General features: G+C 45.8%; 1 protein-coding gene across 1 annotated transcript in view; it reads left to right on the forward strand.

Moving 5' to 3' along the window:
• Rad51b (RAD51 paralog B) overlaps nt 1–17,582 on the forward strand; it is an 828,064-nt gene extending 810,482 nt beyond the window's left edge. The window contains exon 11 of the mRNA XM_087195305.1: nt 17,463–17,582. Coding sequence (XP_087051431.1) covers nt 17,463–17,470 — 8 coding nt within the window. The 3' untranslated portion in view covers nt 17,471–17,582. The remainder of the gene's footprint in view (nt 1–17,462) is intronic.
• The last annotated feature ends 242 nt before the right edge of the window (nt 17,583–17,824 follow it).

The raw sequence follows: 17,824 nt of genomic DNA on the forward strand, positions 1-17,824 counted from the left end.
GCCTGGCTCTATGGCCTAGGCTTCTCCACTACATAGGGCAGTCTGCATGTGCCAAGATTCCCAAAGGTCACTTGAAGAGGAATGCCCTGTCCTGTATGTCCAAGGGTCCATGTGTATTGAAGACTGGGTGTGCTCCCCCACCAATACCATGGCCAATGAATTGTTAGTGTGAAGCAGGTACAGTGTGCAAGTGCTACTTATGGGCATTTAGATTCAACAGAGACCTTTGAGGCCATGTAGCCCTCTGTGCATTTGATGCCCAAAGCTACTCACCACCAGCCCTTGGCTGGGACTCTTCTCAGAGAGCACTGGCCAACTCCCCTGTACTCTGGCTGCCCCCCAGGGGAGCTCCAGCCAGGTCCCATTAGTTGTCACCCACTGGCTCTGCACTTACCTTACTGGCTGTGCTCTACATGGACAGGCTCTGCCAAACAATGACCTTTGACATACTCAAAGACCTCTCTCACTCGCCTTCTGTCTTATTTATCTCTTCTGCTTTTCCTTCATATGTTCCTATGTGACACACACACTCTCAGGCTCCCTCACTGGTCCCCATGCCTCACCCCAGATGTGGTCCAATTTCTTTGCCTTCTTATTTTTTTCAGCACTGTGGACTGAACTCAGGGCCCCCTCACTAAGTTACATCCCTAGCCATTTTAGCTTGAGACAAGGTTTCACTAAGTTGCTCAGGCTGGGCTCAAACTTGTAATCCTGTCTCAGGCTCCCAGAGTTCTGGGATTATAGTTGTGTACCACCATTCCCAGCTTAATCCAATTTCTCTTTGATTCTCCTTTAAAAGTAATGTGGAGCCAGGTGCAGGGGTTCATGCCAGTAATCCCAGCCACTCCAGAGGCTGAGGCAGAAGAATCAGAAGTTCAAGATCAACATGAGCAATTGTCTTAGTTTTTCTCATTGCTGAGACAAAATGACACCCAAAGTTAAAGGAGGAAAGATTTATTTAAGCTCACAGTCTGTACAAGTTTCAGGCCAGGGTGGGGGATTTAGCTCAGTGGTTTCGCCACCTGCTGTGCAAGCTCAAGGACCCGAGTTCGATCCCCGGTACAAAAAAAAAACAAGAAGTTTCAGGCCATGGTCAGCTGGCTCCAAGGCAGGGCAGCATGGCAGAGGAGAAACAGTCGATGACAGGCTAAGCAGGAGGTTACAAGAAGCAAACAGCAGCAGTGAGCCTTCCTTTCCCTTTTATCCCATCAGGCTACAAGCCTTTTTGGTGGTGTCACCCACACCCAGATGGCCCTTCCCATTATCCACACCCAGAACTATGCTAAACCAGTCAGTGGACTAATTTAGTTATCACACCCTTAATCCATATTCAACATCCCCAAACTGCATTCACACACTCTCCATCCAGCCACCTCCAAAAACCCCCACGGATGAGTGCATGAGGCATTGGGGGGCACCTAGATACAAGCCATAAGAGCAAATTAGCAAGATTCTGTCTCAGAATCTTAAAGGGCTGAGGATGTAGATCAGGTCAATGAAGTTATAAATGTCATCCCCAGAGCAACAAGAACAGCAACAAGAAAGTAATAAGAAAGAGAAAGGAATGAAAGAGAGACAGAGAAAGAAAGAGAGGAAGGAAGAAAAGAAAGGAAGAAAGAAAGAAAGAAAGAAAGAAAGAAAGAAAGAAAGAAAGAAAGAAAGAAAGAAAGAAAGAAAGAAAGAAAGAAAAGACATGATAGCATTCTAGGTGGAACAGACCAGTAAAGAGTCCACAAAAAGTTTTCTCATCCTCAAGGCTCCTCTTTAACTGTCCCTTGAAATCATTTTTCAACTCATGTCACCTAAGATCGTGCCAATTTTCCTGGTAATTGTGCATGCAGATTCACATCAAGTTTTCCATAGATACTCGCCACTGCCCTGTCCTGAGCACTATCGTTCCTTTTGGTGCAGGGTCAACATCCCAGGTGTAAGTTTAACCCTATCATGTGTCATCATGTTACATTCAACCACCATTAGTCCGAATTGTTAGGCTGTCTGGGAATTCTAGTTCTGTTATCCAAGGTAGGAGCCACTCCTGCTGCAGCAATGGGTAAGACTGACCTCTGACGGTTCTTCTCAGTCTCTGGTGGTGGTGCTGAAAGTGAAGGTCATGGAAGAGCTCTGGGTACTGATGGGACCCTCCATCTATCTGCAGCTTTAGGTCCAGTCACTTAGCAATGCCCAGCCACTCCTGTTATGCTGTCTCCCAGCCCTCATTGTTCTCAAGGTCCTTGTTGTGCTGCCTACTGCAATGGGCCCTAAATTAAGAATCTCATCCATTTTTTTTTTAAGTACAGTACCAGTAGTATTGTTTGGTGAATCTGTGCTGATTCCTAAATGATCAATAATTTCTTTCTTAAGTCTTCAGAAGCCATCCATTTGCCTGTAGATGGAAGTGAGTATCCCTGAACCCCAAACCAGAAGCACTCAGACAGCTGGACATGTTAATTCGTTACTCTGGACAGGTGCATTCATCCCCTAGAACAGATGCCCTCTCCATCCTTCTTCCCGTGCACTGTGCCTGGGAGGCTGACCTTGTGTGCTGCATTGCTGGGCCCCCGCAAGCTCTGGCTTCAATTTTGCTCAGCCAATGGGAGGCACCAAAAACATGGAGGGACAGGACCCAGTCAAAATACTTATTCCCTTGGTTGCACTAGCCCTCTGCTTGGCTGTGCCCCTCTGCTTGGCTCTGCTTGGCTCTGCTTGGATGGGCCCCTCCATCCAAGGCCACAGCCCCTGCTGAGTGGCTCTTCCTGCTTTTCCACCCTTGCCCTCAAGCTCTTCACCCCTGCCCACCCTGGAGGACCTCATCATGCCTTGTTAGTTTCCTTTAACCTTGTCCAGAAATTATAAGCAATCCCATTTTTAAGTCCTTCTCACTTACCCGCATATGGAGGTGCCATCACGTTCCTGCCAGGATGCTGACAGATGCACTAATAATTTGAGTCAGGCTTCCCAAGGATAAGCCCAACAGTGCTCAGCATGAGGGGGAATAGATGTGCTGATGAGAACCACAGAGAAGTTAGGTGCACAGATTTGTGGTCTCACTGACCAAGACAGAATTCAATCTTCCCCTCTTTCTAGTTAGGGCTATAGAAGTTCTCTGAGCTTCTACTTTCTCTTCTGTAACATGAGAGCAGTAACCACTCTTCACAAGTTTATTGTCAGGATTTGATGAGGTTATATTTCCACAACACTACTTTGAAACAGGGGCATTGTAAGGACTTAATAAATGAGAGTTATTATGATTATTATTCAGAGAAAATCTAATCATTGAGGGCATTTTTTTGCTGCTAGAACATCCTAGCAATACACTACAAAGTTTGGCTATGACTACCAGAGAATTTAGACATCAGGAAATCTGCCCACAGTCTACAGGAGCAAGAGAAGTGTTGTTGTTGTTGTTTTATTGGTTAGAGAAGCATCCAGTTTTATTTCTTATTTTCGAGAGAAATTTATAGCAAAGAATATCCTAGGAGTCTGCTCCCCTTTCCTACTGCTTTTCTGCATGATCTGAAAGTCTCCCAACTCAAAGAATGGTTCTTGTTTAACCTAAAGAACACAGAGCCCTTTAGCCTGCCCTTACACAGCTTCTCCCACCTCCTTCCCCACCCCCATTGATGTTCTTTCCAAAATAAGGCTCAGAGGAGAGTCTCTTAACTTGGTCCAAAAGCTAAATCTGAAGAGGTCAAAGAGTCTCTGGTCAGTCACATTTCACCCAACTATTTTTAGCTGGCTTAGGGCAAACTAAGGTTCCCCAAAGATCTAGGCCCTGTGAAAGTTGAAAATTCTACCAAGATGGAGGAATACAGCTATCCCTGTTGGGAATGAGAATGATGCCCTGTTTTCTCAGCCCAGTACATCAGTTGCCATTGAGTCACCTACCTCCTCTGTCTTGCTTGCGTTTGATCACATTGGGTTGGTCTGCTTCTTTGCTACTCCAGCCCTCACCTTTACTACTGAGCCTATTGAAATATCAAGGTGCCAACGCATCCTCTGGGCCATCTGATGCCATATTATCCTCCATCTCCTGTGTCAGAAGCGTGGCGAGCCTCTGGATGTCTATCCTAATGGAAACGCACGATGAAGCATCCTGAATGTCATCCTGCACAAACTCCCTCCTCCCGCCTCTTCTGCCAATGCCTCCACTCCTGCTTCTCTCTTCTGCTTCTCTCTCCTGAGAACTTAAGCCTTTCCATGCTCCTTCTGGCCCTTCCGTCCCTTTCAGGACTGCACCAAGGAAAAGCATCTACTTACCCAGACACATCTATCCTTCCGCGCAGTCCTATGTGACCCTTCACTCTCTGGCCTCTGTTGCCAGCATCCTTTAAGTTCGAAAACCAGAGATGTTTCCATGACTTTTAAGGCTGCATTGGCAAAATAACAAAGAGAAGTGAGTGAGGGCCCAAGCGCAAGGGTTCAGCTTGACCCCACATTGCCCCAAGGTCCACGCCATGGGAACATGACCTCCATGCAGCCTGGGGGCCATCCCAATGGAATGCAACACTGGTCACTCAGTGTCCAGCTCCTCTGTTGCTCTGTTACCCAGGCAAGACACTGGACCGATGGAAACCAAGTTTTAAGTTAAAAGATGAGGTTAGAGCTTCATTCATTGATTTATGGTCTTGGCCAAGCTTTGCAAACTGAAGAGAGAGTTATTCCTGGCCAAGTTCCTTACTAGTCACATGTGTGAAATGGAAACATCAGCTTTGTAAGAAATATACTCCCTTCCCCATTTCCATCTGTTGTCTATAGTCAGGTTCTGGGTGGAATATGCTGGTAAAAGAGCTGGGCGTTAGAAGAATTGGAGAAAGAACACTATACAACGAAACTCTGTCACCCCAGCAGTGGCAGTTACCAAGCACATATGAACAGGGAGCCTGGGGCAGTCAGGACGGGGTGGGCCAACCTCCCACTAGCACAGCCCCAGACATGTTTTCCACAAATGAATGGATTACGAATGTTTAGGTTTTCTTGTTTGTAATTCTTAACTGCTCAGCACTTGCCCACTCTCTTCTGGTTCCCATGCCCCAGATTCTTCTTGCGGAGTCCCATGCTGTCCCCTGTGCCCTGTGAGATTCAGTTCAACAACCTCACCCCAATTTGGGGTGAAGTAAATGATCCAGGCCTAAACCAATCAGGCTGTCTCATTCTCTTGGGCACAGTGATTGGTTCAGGAATGGACATCAGATCAATCACAGCCAATGAGATTCCTTGAGGTTTTCCCTGGGACTTCTCTAAAGGATACTCATCCTTTGGCTTTAAGTCTCCTAACTGGGCTGTATAAAGCCTATAACTGTTGTCCTTTTTTCTAGAATGTGAACTCTTAGTCTAAAGCCAGCATAGCAGAGAGTAAGGTAGAGAGACGGAGAGTAACCAAGTCCTGGTGACATATTATTTTAGTCCTGAATACTGTTGTGTCTGCTGCTAGCTCTGACTCTGGATCTTTCCATTGCATTTCCCTTTTGCTAAAGCAGTTAGAGGTAGATTTTCCGTCCTTGGTAACCAGAGAGCCCTTATATACAGAAGCTGTTCAAAAGTACCTCTGTAGTTTAAATGGAACTAAAAGGAAGGAGACAGGCCAGCTCAGGTACACAGGCAGAAGCATATCATCTCTTTTAAAGGGCGGGAGCAGCACCAGGAGGTCCTCAGAAAGGAAGAGGAGAAACTCTAGACAGGAAGTTCCACCACCAACGCCCCTTTTTCACAACCGAAATTGCTGAAAGATCAGCCCATTCATACGGAGCTTAGGCTTTGGAACACCTCACTCTATGTATTTACTATAATAAATGTTGCTGCTATAGTGAAACTCCCAACAAATTTATATTTCTCTATAATTTACTCCCTTTCCCTATGAATAAATAAAAATGTCTATTAATCATAGAATGACTTTAATGTAACCTGCTTTTCTCCCCACCCTTAGTGTATTAGTCTAGGTTCCCCCAGAGAAATAAAACCAATAGGATTAGATTCTCTTTCTCTCTCTCTCTCTCTCTCTCTCCCTCTCTGTCAGGTCTGTCTTCATCCCTGTCTCTGTCCCTGTTCCTGTCTCTGTCCGTCTCTATCCCTCCCCTAACCCTATCTCTACCTCTGTACATAAGCAAACATCATCAGAGGCTCTGATCTGGGTCATCATCCCTAAGCCCTAAAGAACATCCTCAGAGAAAACTCCAGAAGCTGAGGGCAGAGTGCTACTTGGGACCAACAGGGCCTGGGACCTAACCTTATCCAGAAGGAAGGACAAAGAGAGTTTGGGGCCTGAGACAGTGCTGGATACCTTCCTTCTCTTTTAGTTGAAGTTGAAAAGAAGGTACCCTTGCTGGGGTCCAGAAACAGAGTCGGATCTGTTGAGGATGCATACATCTTAAAGTTTCTGCATTGCAGAAACCCTGCCGGGCCTGCCTCGTGGCGTGACCCATGACTGTGGGTGGGACAGCTTGGTATTTTCATACTGATGGAAACAGTGGCCTTGTTGATCTCAGAGAGTCCCAGATTAAGCTGATTTTGCTATTTTTAATCTCTCCGGAAATAAGCAAAGAAGAGAAGTCTAATTGCAGACAGACTGAACTTTACATAGGAAGTATGTAGGTCCCCTGGGGCACCTAGAAAGTGTCTGAAACCCTCACTGGCCCCCTGCCTCCTCCACCCCCCTCTCCAGAGTTCAAAGGCAGCACCCAGGGAGGCATCAGGTTGCAGGAGGATTTGGGAGCAGAAGTCCAGCCTGTGGACTGTGGACCGGCAGTGGCTGTGGACCAGCCAAACCAGTCCAGCCAGGCAGCCTCCTGGGCCTGGGGGCAGGGACTCTGGATGAGAAACAGGAAGACATTTTGCCCACAGCTTGCACCATGGCTTCAGGAAAGCTCTTTGTTCTCTTTCCCCCATTATTTTGGGTTTTCTGGTCTTTCTCTATTCTCTGCTTGTCAAATTCCAGGCACGGGAGGATTTCAAACACCACTATCAAACCCACCACCTGCACACAAAAGCGTGCATGCGCACACATGCACACTTCCCACTCCCATTGCACCCCCACCACAATCCCATTTGCCACACAGTCCTGACATTTGTAGCCAAGTGGGGCCCAGTAAAAGCTTTGAAACAGTTCACATGGCCTCAGCCTTCCCTAAGAGCTCCAGAGTTAAAGTCCCAGCCAGAACCCTGGGACTTGCTGGCAGCTGTGCAGCTGGGTCACTGTGGGAGGCGGGACAAGGCCCTGTGGCCTGCTGTGCCTCAGTTTCCCTGTCAGTTTGGACAACCATGACCACGGCTAATTCTGAATTGTCTGCCTGCTGGTGGGATCAGGCACTAAGGGGGAATGGGGGTGTGTGCTCAGAATGAGTCAAAGAAGAGAGAAACCGAAATGGATTGGGAGCCCAATACTCAGAAAGGCAGCCAGAAAAGATTAGACATGCTGCCGAGAGAACCATCCCAATGACTTTATTGAGGGTTCTTGCTCAGAAACAGCAACTGTGTTATTGTAACTTCCATGGACCAAGAAGACCCTTCCTAGTGACAGGAAGTTTGGAACTGGAGCCATCCGTGGGCCCTGCTGTTGCTGAGGTCACCCTGGAAACTGGGGCTCTTCCAAGGGAAATCAGCATGGGGCTCCAGGGCTTGGCGGAATGGCTGGACAGATGGACAGTCTTTGAGTAAAAAGGTCACGGTTATGAAGCTTGGAGGAGTGGCAGAGCCCCCCTGCTGCAGCTCTGTTGGTGGGAGTAAGTCTTTCTTTATGGGGCATTTCAGCTTCTCCCCTTGTGCTTGATTCTTGGTCTCATGAATCCATATTTAGGGCAGTAGGCCAGGAGTACTGACATGGAAAGAGCCAAAGAACGGCTACATAGTTCCCATCTCTGGAAGTCCCCAGTCCCTAGCTATCCCCAGTAATGGCTTTTCTTCTCACGTCCTGACCCCTCACGTCCTCTGTCTCATTATAAGCTCCAGCTTTGCCCCCTGGCCATTGGCCCCTTTCAATCATCCTTTCTGTCAGGTTTATTCCACCCTTATCATGCATTGGAGGGCTCCGGGCAACAGTGCCAAAATTTGATTACATTTACCAGCAACATGGTCTAAGCTCAGAACTTGTGCATTTACAGATAGGGGATCATAAATATCTCATTTCTGCACTGAAGATCCTTTCTTCCTCATCACTGCTAGCTCTCAACCACCCTCCCATCTCCTGCTCATCTCTGCTGGAAACACTACCAGCCAAGGCGAGCCAAGCCAAGCAGGTGTCTTTGGGCTCTCAGACTCTCCAAGGACAAGGGTTTCTTCTGTGGCTACCAGATTGCACCCTGATGCTGGCCAGCTCCAAGCGTCTGCCACTGGCCCTCCCAAGATGATAGTCTGGGAGACACAGTCCAACCACTTGATCCGTCCTCTTCCCGGTCCAGATCTGTTGGTAAATGAAATTCCCTGCCAAGGGAGAGCCAGCCTGGGGTACTTATCATAACTTGGCAAACTACCCATGGTGGGGTGGCCAGTTTGCTTCGAAACTTACACTTGGTGGGCCAATGTGAGGAACGAGCCAGGAGGAAGATGCCCAAGGCAAATGTCAGATTTTTGGACAAGCCATTGCTGGCAACACATCATTATCAAGAAAATAGCACATGAGAACATACAGCAAGAAAGCAACTTTAAAACCCACCACCACCCCATAGTGTACACTACCTCCCCATGCCTTTCCTCCACATGGTTGTACCTTGGACAAATCTAAAAACCCACTCTGTATCCTGCTTTATCCTTGCTTTGTCCTTGCTCAATTCCTTCCCTCTATATTTTGCTCATCTTCTGAGAGGTCCTGCTTCAGTCCTGTCCTCCCTTCAAATTCATCCCCTCCGCAGCAAACTTCTGGGGGCCTGGAGCCTAAATGACCTCTCCTCCACTCACCACACTTTTGTCAAATCCGTACAGTTCAGTTATTTATTGAAGACTATCTTATATATTCTTCATTGCAGATGTGTTGGCCTTTGTCTCTAACAAATCTGTGTTTCCCTAACCTTGTCCCAGAATTCTTTATATGTGACAACATCTCTGTAGTTCTTTTAACAACTAGGGCCTTCGACAATACTTATTGTTGGTCTAAAAAGGAATGTAAGTGACCAAAAAGATGGCTAGCAAGGAAGAACTAGAGAAATGTTTAATGACACCGAGTGGACACAGATGGTCCCTTCATGAGGGCAGTGGTATAACAAGTTTTCCTTTCTAGGCAATCTCCTGATGGCCCTAGAATCACACAGAGGCCCGGGGAAGGTAGTGGTTGGTGGAACAGTGTCCTACAATCAAACAAGACCATAAATGCAAAGCCAGAAGGGCTAAACAATGCTAGCTTTACAACTCTAGGTGATGAGAATGGTATTTATAGACTCAGTGAATCCCAGAGGCTAATATTTTAAGCTAGACATCCTGAGACCCAAACATTTTGTTTTTATTCTCCTCCCCATCCTTCCCTCCTGGAGGCCCTGGAACTTTCTGTGTAATTTGGACAAAACCAGGAATCCTCTATTGTTTCTCAATCCTTACTCATGTTAGGGAAAGATTTGAAAACTGCTTTGTGGAAGGGTGATTTGTGATGAGTGGAAAACATTCTGGCACCTCCAGATGATATGTGCCATGACACCAAAACTTCCATCAGAGAATTTCAAAATTCTAGGCAGAGACAGAGGCTGTTCTACCCTCTGAGAAGTCCGCAGGCAATGGGGCTAAAGTAGGGACAGTGAGTTGCAGTCCACCCACAGGTGGACCAACCTTAGCTCAGAGGTTCTGCCAAGTGCAAAGGCGCCCCTGGAAAACCTTCTTTCTTCTAAACTCTTCTTCATGCTGGATGATAGTGACTGAGACAAATCAGACACAGGGTGGGAACCTAAAACTTTGCTATTTATATGGCCCAGGAAAAAAAGGGAAAATCACTGTTTTCCTTCAGAGCCATCTAGAAAATATCAGCCAAAGAACAAATTACAAACATCTACACAAGTGTCATCCCATGGATCATACGGGATGGAAAATAACCATGAGATCATCATGTTCATCTCCCGTGGGGCACGGATAGCCAGGATGCCATCTTTGCACTCCCATGTGAGGGTGTTTGGGTCATTACCTTGCTGTCGCTTTGCACTGTGAACAGTGCTCCTGATTAACCTCCCACTCATCCCGATGACAGGCAGCACCTACGAGACATGCTCCTCACTCGAGAGAATTAAGTCCAGAACATTCTCTCCTGGGTTGTTTTTGTTTGCTGCATGTAAACGCCTCTAGATGTTCATCCGTAGTTTCCCCAACTGTGCTGACCATTTCTATGCCCTAGCCAGGCCTGGCAGAGCTTGCACACACACCAAAGCCTGCAATGATGATAGGGCCTGACCCCAGCTTTTTTGTTTTTTGGGGGGTTTTTTTGGTACCAGGGATTGAACTCGGGTCCTTGCACTTGCGAGTCAGGTGGTGGAACCACTGAGCTAAATCCCTGGCCTGACCCCAGCTTTTAGAAGCTGTTGATAACAGGAAAAAAATTATGCCCATTTTCATGTTAAGAAAAACAGAGAGCTAATCTGTACCAGCGAAACAAACAAAAATAATGAGCTATAGTTGAACACGTTTTTCTCCAGAGAAAGCGCACAGAGTAAAGCACACACACATGAACGTGCACATGCACAGAAATCCATGCACATACGTATTCATGCCTACACATACATCTGCACACAGTTTTTCTCCTCATTACAAAAATAAATGCTCAATGCAAAAAACTTGGAAAATACAGAAAAACACAACCAGAAAGCTATTGATAATATTTTGTTGTATTTCTTTTCAGTATTTCTCTATGAATAGTCATATATATTCTAATACATTATGCATATACATATATATAAAATTTTGTATTACCTTGTATGTATGTAATATATAATTATACAAGGGAAGAGGAATATAGCTTTTTTATATATACTTATTTGTGAATCTATTTAACTAAAAATTTTATACAAAATACAAGAAATCATCGACTTTTTCTCTTAATTTCTATTGTAAGGTAACATATATTAATAGTACAGGAAAATTAGAAAATATCTATGAGCCAAAAGAAAAAGATTGAAGTCTCGTAAATCATCACCATCCCAAAAGCAGCCCTTTCATTTGCTGTGTGCCCTTCTCATTGATTCTACATAAATAATACATCCAATTGTACAGAAATAGTACTGGGAGTGGTGTTTCATCTTATAAGCATGCCTGGCTACTCTGAGGAACACCTTACACCATGCATCTCTCTTTCCCCTCCCTGTGGTTATATCAGGCTCTGCCAGTCTATGGCTCATTTGCTGTGGACAGGACCCTCCAGGGACTGTGGAACACACTACTCAGCTTTGAGGGTCCCCACTGACACTTTTTTTTCAGTACTTGGGATTGAACCTAGGACCTTTGCCCTGAGTGACATCCCCAGACTTTTTTAGTTTTTGGTACAGGAGATTGAGCTCAGGACCCTGTGCTTGCGAGGCAGGCCCCAGACCTATTTTTTAATGTCCTATTTTGAGACAGAGTCTTATTAAGTTCCCCAGGCTGGGCTCAAACTTGTGATCCTCCTGCCTCAGCTTCCCAGAGTGCTGCGATTTATAGGAATGAGCCGCCATACCTGGCTCACATCCTCTCTTATCCCTCCATCCACACCTGCTTCACACAGCATCTCTTCCACACTTGCTTTCATGAGTCTTGGCATGTTGGTGGTAGTAGCTAAGCTAGGTCAGAAAGGGCCAGACTTACGGTGAGAAAGTTAAATAAAACGGGACCACAATGATAATTGAGATGGTAAATGGATAATAATACCTATTATCAATACTATCATTTATCACTTTTAATATTCTTACTATGTTCCAGGAGCTGGTTAAGTATTTTATGCGTACACTACAAGCTCCTGCATTTGTGTTAATTCATAACTCAAGTGCATGGTTCATACTTTATATGTAACAACTTAGCAAGTAGGTGCAACTATGATAATCATTACAGAAATGAGAGAACCTAGATACAAAGAGGTTAAAGTGGATAACCAGGGTCACATAGCTAGCAGATGGAAGCCAGAACCCCCACCACTGGAGGCTGGTGCTTCTATACCTTCAGAGTAAGTGATGGTGGGGCAGCAAACATTCTGAGCTGGAACAAGGTAAGCAGCTGTGTTTGGTTTGAGAATGCAGCTGGGCTCAGGAATTTACAACCATCCTCAAGAGCTTCCTAAGATGTCCCCTGTGGCTCCCCTCCAAAGCTTTAGGAACTGAGGCCTGGGCCAGTGGGGCTGTGTGGCTCTCGGCAGTTGCAGAGGTGGCTGCGGGAGAGTGGGATGTGCACCTGCTTGCTCAGGGCTGGGCAGAGCCAGCAGTCAGGGAAGCGTGCTTGTCTGCACCTGCCAGGCACAGTGAGCCCCTGCTGAGGAATGCAGCCAGGGAAGGCACCCTTTGTCTCGCTCCGGTGGCTCTCAAGCAAAGCAGCTAGCATCCTTTGCAGGCCACCATTCACAAACTGCACTGACTGGAAGACAAGCCTCCCTGCCGAGCAGCCAGGGCCCGTCTCCAGAGCAGGCAGGCCAGCAGGAGGTCAGAACTGAGCAGAGAAGCTGTGCTCTTCTCCTGGAGCCACACCAGGCCAGGGGCCTGTTAGACTGAGTGGTCCTTGGAAGGCCCCGGAGGTTAATAACAAAGCAGCTTGTGAGGTTTCACCTCATTCAGTCTTGACAATGGTTCAGCAGAGGAGATATGCACACTCCTCCTTGTGTCACACATGAGGAAACCGAGGCCAAAGCCAGAAAATGACTTCTAGAAACTCAAACCAAATCTCCTGGCCTCCTTCTGGGTCTATCCACAAGTGTATCCTACTGTCTTGAGCACCCAGGGCATTTAAAATGTCAAACAAAATGGAGACATGTTGGGCCTAAATCAGGCTTGCCCTGTGGAACCAATTCAGGTGACACTGCTGCCTCGGGACTCAGAGTGGGCCTGCTGTGTGTTTGCCTCATGATTGATGGCCTCCAGCCCTACCTGGAGGCCGAATAAACTTGGTGTGTCCTCCAGTGGCTCCAATTCACCTGCCCTGTCCCCCTCCCGTTGGACTTCACACTTTCACACGTGTCCTTGGTGTCTCCTCTGCCCCTTCACCAAGCTCCTCTCCTTGCAATCCCCCTTGAAAGCTTGTCTCCTGTGAGGAAACCACAACTATCTTCATGGGCAAAAAATTACGTGGCCCTCTCCATCTGCTCTATTGTTCCTTCTTGTTTCTGAGCCACATATCTTGTGAAATCCCTGTGGCCTTTATTCTTGCCATGGCTTCTGCCTCAGTGTCCTCCCCTTTCTATGCCTTCCCCTTTCTATTTCCTACATGCTCGGGCACACCGGTAATTGTTTTGTGGCAGGTTGGAAACCATCCACACACAAAAGCATTGGTGACATTCTAGAGGCTCCTAGATCCGGCTAGGGCTGCATGGTGACAGCCCCAAAGCCTCAGCCAGATACTCTTGAATCAGTGTTAGACTACACAGCCCCTCTGCAGTGTCCCCTGCCAGGCTGGTAGGATCTCATCTGCACATGGGTTTTTCCCACCTCCTCCAGCTACGTCTTGACCAATTTTCTACCTCCAACTTAAGATAGTGATGGCTTGCAGTTCTGTTCTGGTGATCATATGAGTTTATGTGGAGGAAAAGCGGTTAGAATTTCAAGGCATTGTGAATATACAATATTGACCCTCTCCTTGAACTTAGGAGAGATTTTGTGTGCCCCAGTGGTGTGGTCGGTAGGCAAATCTGGCTTATTCTCCACATTTCCCTCCTGATGGAAGTTGCTGCTGGCTGTCAATCCTGTCTTCTGTGTTGATTCTTCTCAACAGTTAGTATCTCCTCTGTGTGGCTGTCCCTCAGGCAGGCTCCTTCCTACTGAATTGTAGATACTCCCTAATGATCTTCCTTCTGGAGCCCCAAGGAAGTGGGTCCTAATACTCTTTTTCAGTAGTGAGCTGGTAAATGTTAACCCTGGCTCTCCAGCTGTGAACCAGGTATGAGTGTTGGTTGACAATTTCATTTGCAATAAATGAGTAAGAGGAAAGCAAAACAACAAAAATGTCCAGGCAGGGGCTACATAGCAATGATTTGGTCAACAATGGACTAAATATGTGACCATGATCTTATAAGATTGTATTTCCTATTTTATTTGGGGAAACCAGTCCACTTACACTTATTGCAATGATTGAGAGAATTTCAAACATCTTATTTTTTCCCAGTTGTCTTGTTTGTTTGTTTGTTTGTTTGTTTGTTTTTGGTACCAGGGATTGAACTCGGGGACTTCCGCTTGTAAGGCAGTAGAACCACTGAGCTAAATCCCTGGCCCCTAATTGTCTTTTATTATGTTTCTCCTTCTGCTTTCTATTCTACTAATCATTGTCTTCATTTCTCTTTTTCCTTTATATCAACTTAGAAGTTTTTATACAAAGACTTTAGATTCCAGCTGTAGTGTTGTTAAAATCAACCTGATATTTCTGGGTTCATAACCAGGTTTTGTAAATTACTTAGCTTTATGACCTTAAGTAAATTACTTAATCTCTCTGTACCTGTTTCCATATAATAAAATGAGATTAATAATATAAAAAATTATATCATGTAGTGACTCCATAATCATCTTAGTTTAAGTACACTCTGTGCTGTTTACACATCTAACAACACATTTCTGAGACTATCTCTCCATCAAGCTATGCACGACTGTATTTTAGAACTATATTAATTTTCCCATAGTGTGAGCACTTCTTTACAAATTGAGTAACAGTTTTTGAAAACTGGAAAAACATTACCTCAATATTTTGAGTTATTCACAATGTCACTGCCCCAGACACAGCACACATTTATATTTAACGTACTTTATTAATATTTTCTCTATCGCTTTAAGTTTAGATGATCAACAAAACAAAAATCAAGCCCTGAAACCACAGTGCACCAATTTCTGTGGTGTAAATATTCCTACCATGGTTGATTTCACACTACCAATATGATGTCACCATGTGTGGAACTGGGCAAAGGTTCACCGTGGTATTGCAACTGCATGTATCTGTATATGGTAGGCATATAATTCAAGAAAATAGAGTGTAGTAAACTGTGGTACAATAGTTAGGATGTGATCTGTTTTTAGCATTTATGACCTTTGTTTTTTGGGTTTCTTTTGGTATACGGGGTTCGAACTCAGGTCCTTGCGCGTGCAAGGCAGGTGGTGAAACCACTGAGCTAAATCCCCGGCCCTATGCCTTTGTTTTTAATGTCTCATTTAGTTATGAATTTATATCATTTAATTTTTAATAATTGTCGTGTTTAACAACCACTTTCCAAAATACCTGAAAACTTAACAATCAACTTTCATGAGCCATCTGAGACAAACCACTGCCCTGACCCTCTTCCCATCAGCCCTGAGGGGCCCTGCTCCATCAGAAGTCCACACCCTTCACTAACCAGCTGCTGCTAGTCCAGGTCCACACCAGTGAAGAGAACATTCGCTAATGCTCAGCTTCCCCACATAAGCAATGTCGGTGGTCTGACTTAATGATCTGTTTCCTTCAATAAACCGTGACTTCTGAACTCAATTCAGATACTTGAGCATCGACGTGAGCTGAGAATGAGGCCTGAAGGCATCCATGATGTAATATACTAGGGTTAAACTTGGCAAGGAGTTGACATTGTGACATTGTAAGGAATGGACTTTCTTAGGCTGATTTGGGAGTTTGGGGTGTTGTTTTATGAGTTAAGCCAAGGCAAAAAATAACCCTTACAACACATCACTTCACAGTTAGTTGGTCAGCCTAGGAGAAGCTATTCTGGGATATTCAAGCTAAGATGCCTCCTAAAACTCCAGGCAAACTGGAATCAGGCTTTGGGGTTTCTATTTCAGTCTATGATACTGACTTGTTGTGTAAACTCTGACCATTTAGTTTCCTGTCTGGTGCCTCAGTTCACCCTCTGGTGAAATAAAGCCAAGGCCCTTTATCAAGGGCCTTTGCACCTATGGGGAGTGAGAGGAGATAGCTGCTAAAGCTGGCTGGAGGGCTTCGTGTGCCTGCTTAGGGTGCTCTTAATCAGTGGAGACTTTGGGAGGAGCCAAGTATAAGTGCAACCTTATAAAAAATGACTATGAGCAAACTTTAATGTAGAAGAGGAGGAAGTGGAATAGGAGGAAAGAGGGCCTCCGAACAATGTCCCCTGAAAATGCTGGGTTTATAGCTGCTATGTCGTGTCCAGTGTTCACTCCCAGGACACGTGTGCACAGGAGGAGTTAGCACAGAAGAAAGGACAGGCAAGATAGGGTAAGTGGTCCCTTTTGCCAGTGTGGGTCAAACAGGGAGTTTCCTGAGTAGGAGAAGACTGTGATCAGTTATAATCCTGAGGCCCCCTGGGCAATGTAAGGGAGCAGGCAAAGTTGAGGCAATACCAGCCTCCCAAGCATCCGTGAGACAACATGACCTGGCCACTGTTGTCTTTCTCAGTGGACATCGTGGCTCTCAGATACCCAGCCTGTGTCTTCCCTCGGGAGCACAGACCTGCCCTTTAGATGAAGAAGAGTTAGAAAGATGGGATCACAGCAAACTGCTTCACAACTCCTGCCATGCCTGTGCTTCTGTCATCTCACTCTTCTTACCAGCAGCCTGGAAGGCAGGGACACCATCCGAGCCACCAAGACCTGCAGGCATCACATGCCCTGTTCTATCCAATTCACATCTGACACTCAAACCCACCACCAGGCCACCAATCCTGTCCTCTCTCTGCACCAATCTATCTCTATTAAACCTGACTAGCTAGCTTGTTTTCCTACCCACAGACTAGATACCTTTTGAAATTAAAAGTCATTTGATCTCTAGAAAAACAGAAAGGCCAATTCCAGTTGTTGGACACTATAAACCAGAGACAGTCCCTTCCAAAAGTTCTCTGGGAAGCCCATGGATTCAGAATTGCAAAGCTAGCCAATTTGGATTTCCCCTCTAAAGAGACAGACAGTTCCTCCCTGTTTAGAACATACCCTTACTCATTAAGCTGGTTCCATGTTTTCCAATAACTTTTGCTTACACCACAAAATTGACATAGACTATGGAAACACAAAAGCTCTGGAAAAAAGGCCCTGCACCCCTGGAAGCCATTATTCCTCCCTTTAGCAATTGCTGAGTTAAGCACCGTAAATATGGTTCCCATCCTGCTTCCTTCTCCTGCTTCTCGCCTCTCTCCCCCACCCTGCCTTGCGCGCATACACGATCTGTTGGACATATGTTCAGAGGAAAGCAAGGCCATGGGGGTGGGAGAGAAGATTCACATGGTGTGAGTCAAGAGCTCAAGCGTTTAAAAGAGGAGTGAGAGAGGGTGGGGAGTTTGCAGCCCTGAAAGGGAATATCCAAAGGATTTACTGCCTTTGAGTATCTCACAAGGCTTTTTTTAATGTATAAAAATCTGTAGCTTATGGCTTTTTTTTTTTTTTGTATAGGGCAGTAAACAAGAGCTCTGAAAGGGGAAGGAAGCCAGGAGAAAGCCAGCTCCATTAGTCACGCAGCTGCATATCCTGTCACAAAGGACCCCAGTTGAGTAATCGCCCAAAATATGCCTGTTATTTTTTTTTTCTGTTAGAAAAAAAATGGGGCCTGCAAAAATGTACTGTAAAAAAAACTGGTCTCTCAGCCCCAGAGGGGAAAGAAAAATAAAGAAGAAACAGGCGTAGCTTCTCAGGGCTCTCTAACCTTCTCCCCAACTTGTCTTTAAAAGAAAACCTTCCAACTGTTCACAGCCATGGAGCCCACCAGGCTTGAAGGCAGCTGACTTCATGGGACAAACCAGAGTCCTTGCAGCTCC

Source organism: Heterocephalus glaber, unplaced genomic scaffold, assembly GCF_053883595.1.
Source record: "Heterocephalus glaber isolate CG9 unplaced genomic scaffold, H.glaber_assembly_v1.0 deba00001608, whole genome shotgun sequence".
NCBI classification, from domain to species: domain Eukaryota; kingdom Metazoa; phylum Chordata; class Mammalia; order Rodentia; family Bathyergidae; genus Heterocephalus; species Heterocephalus glaber.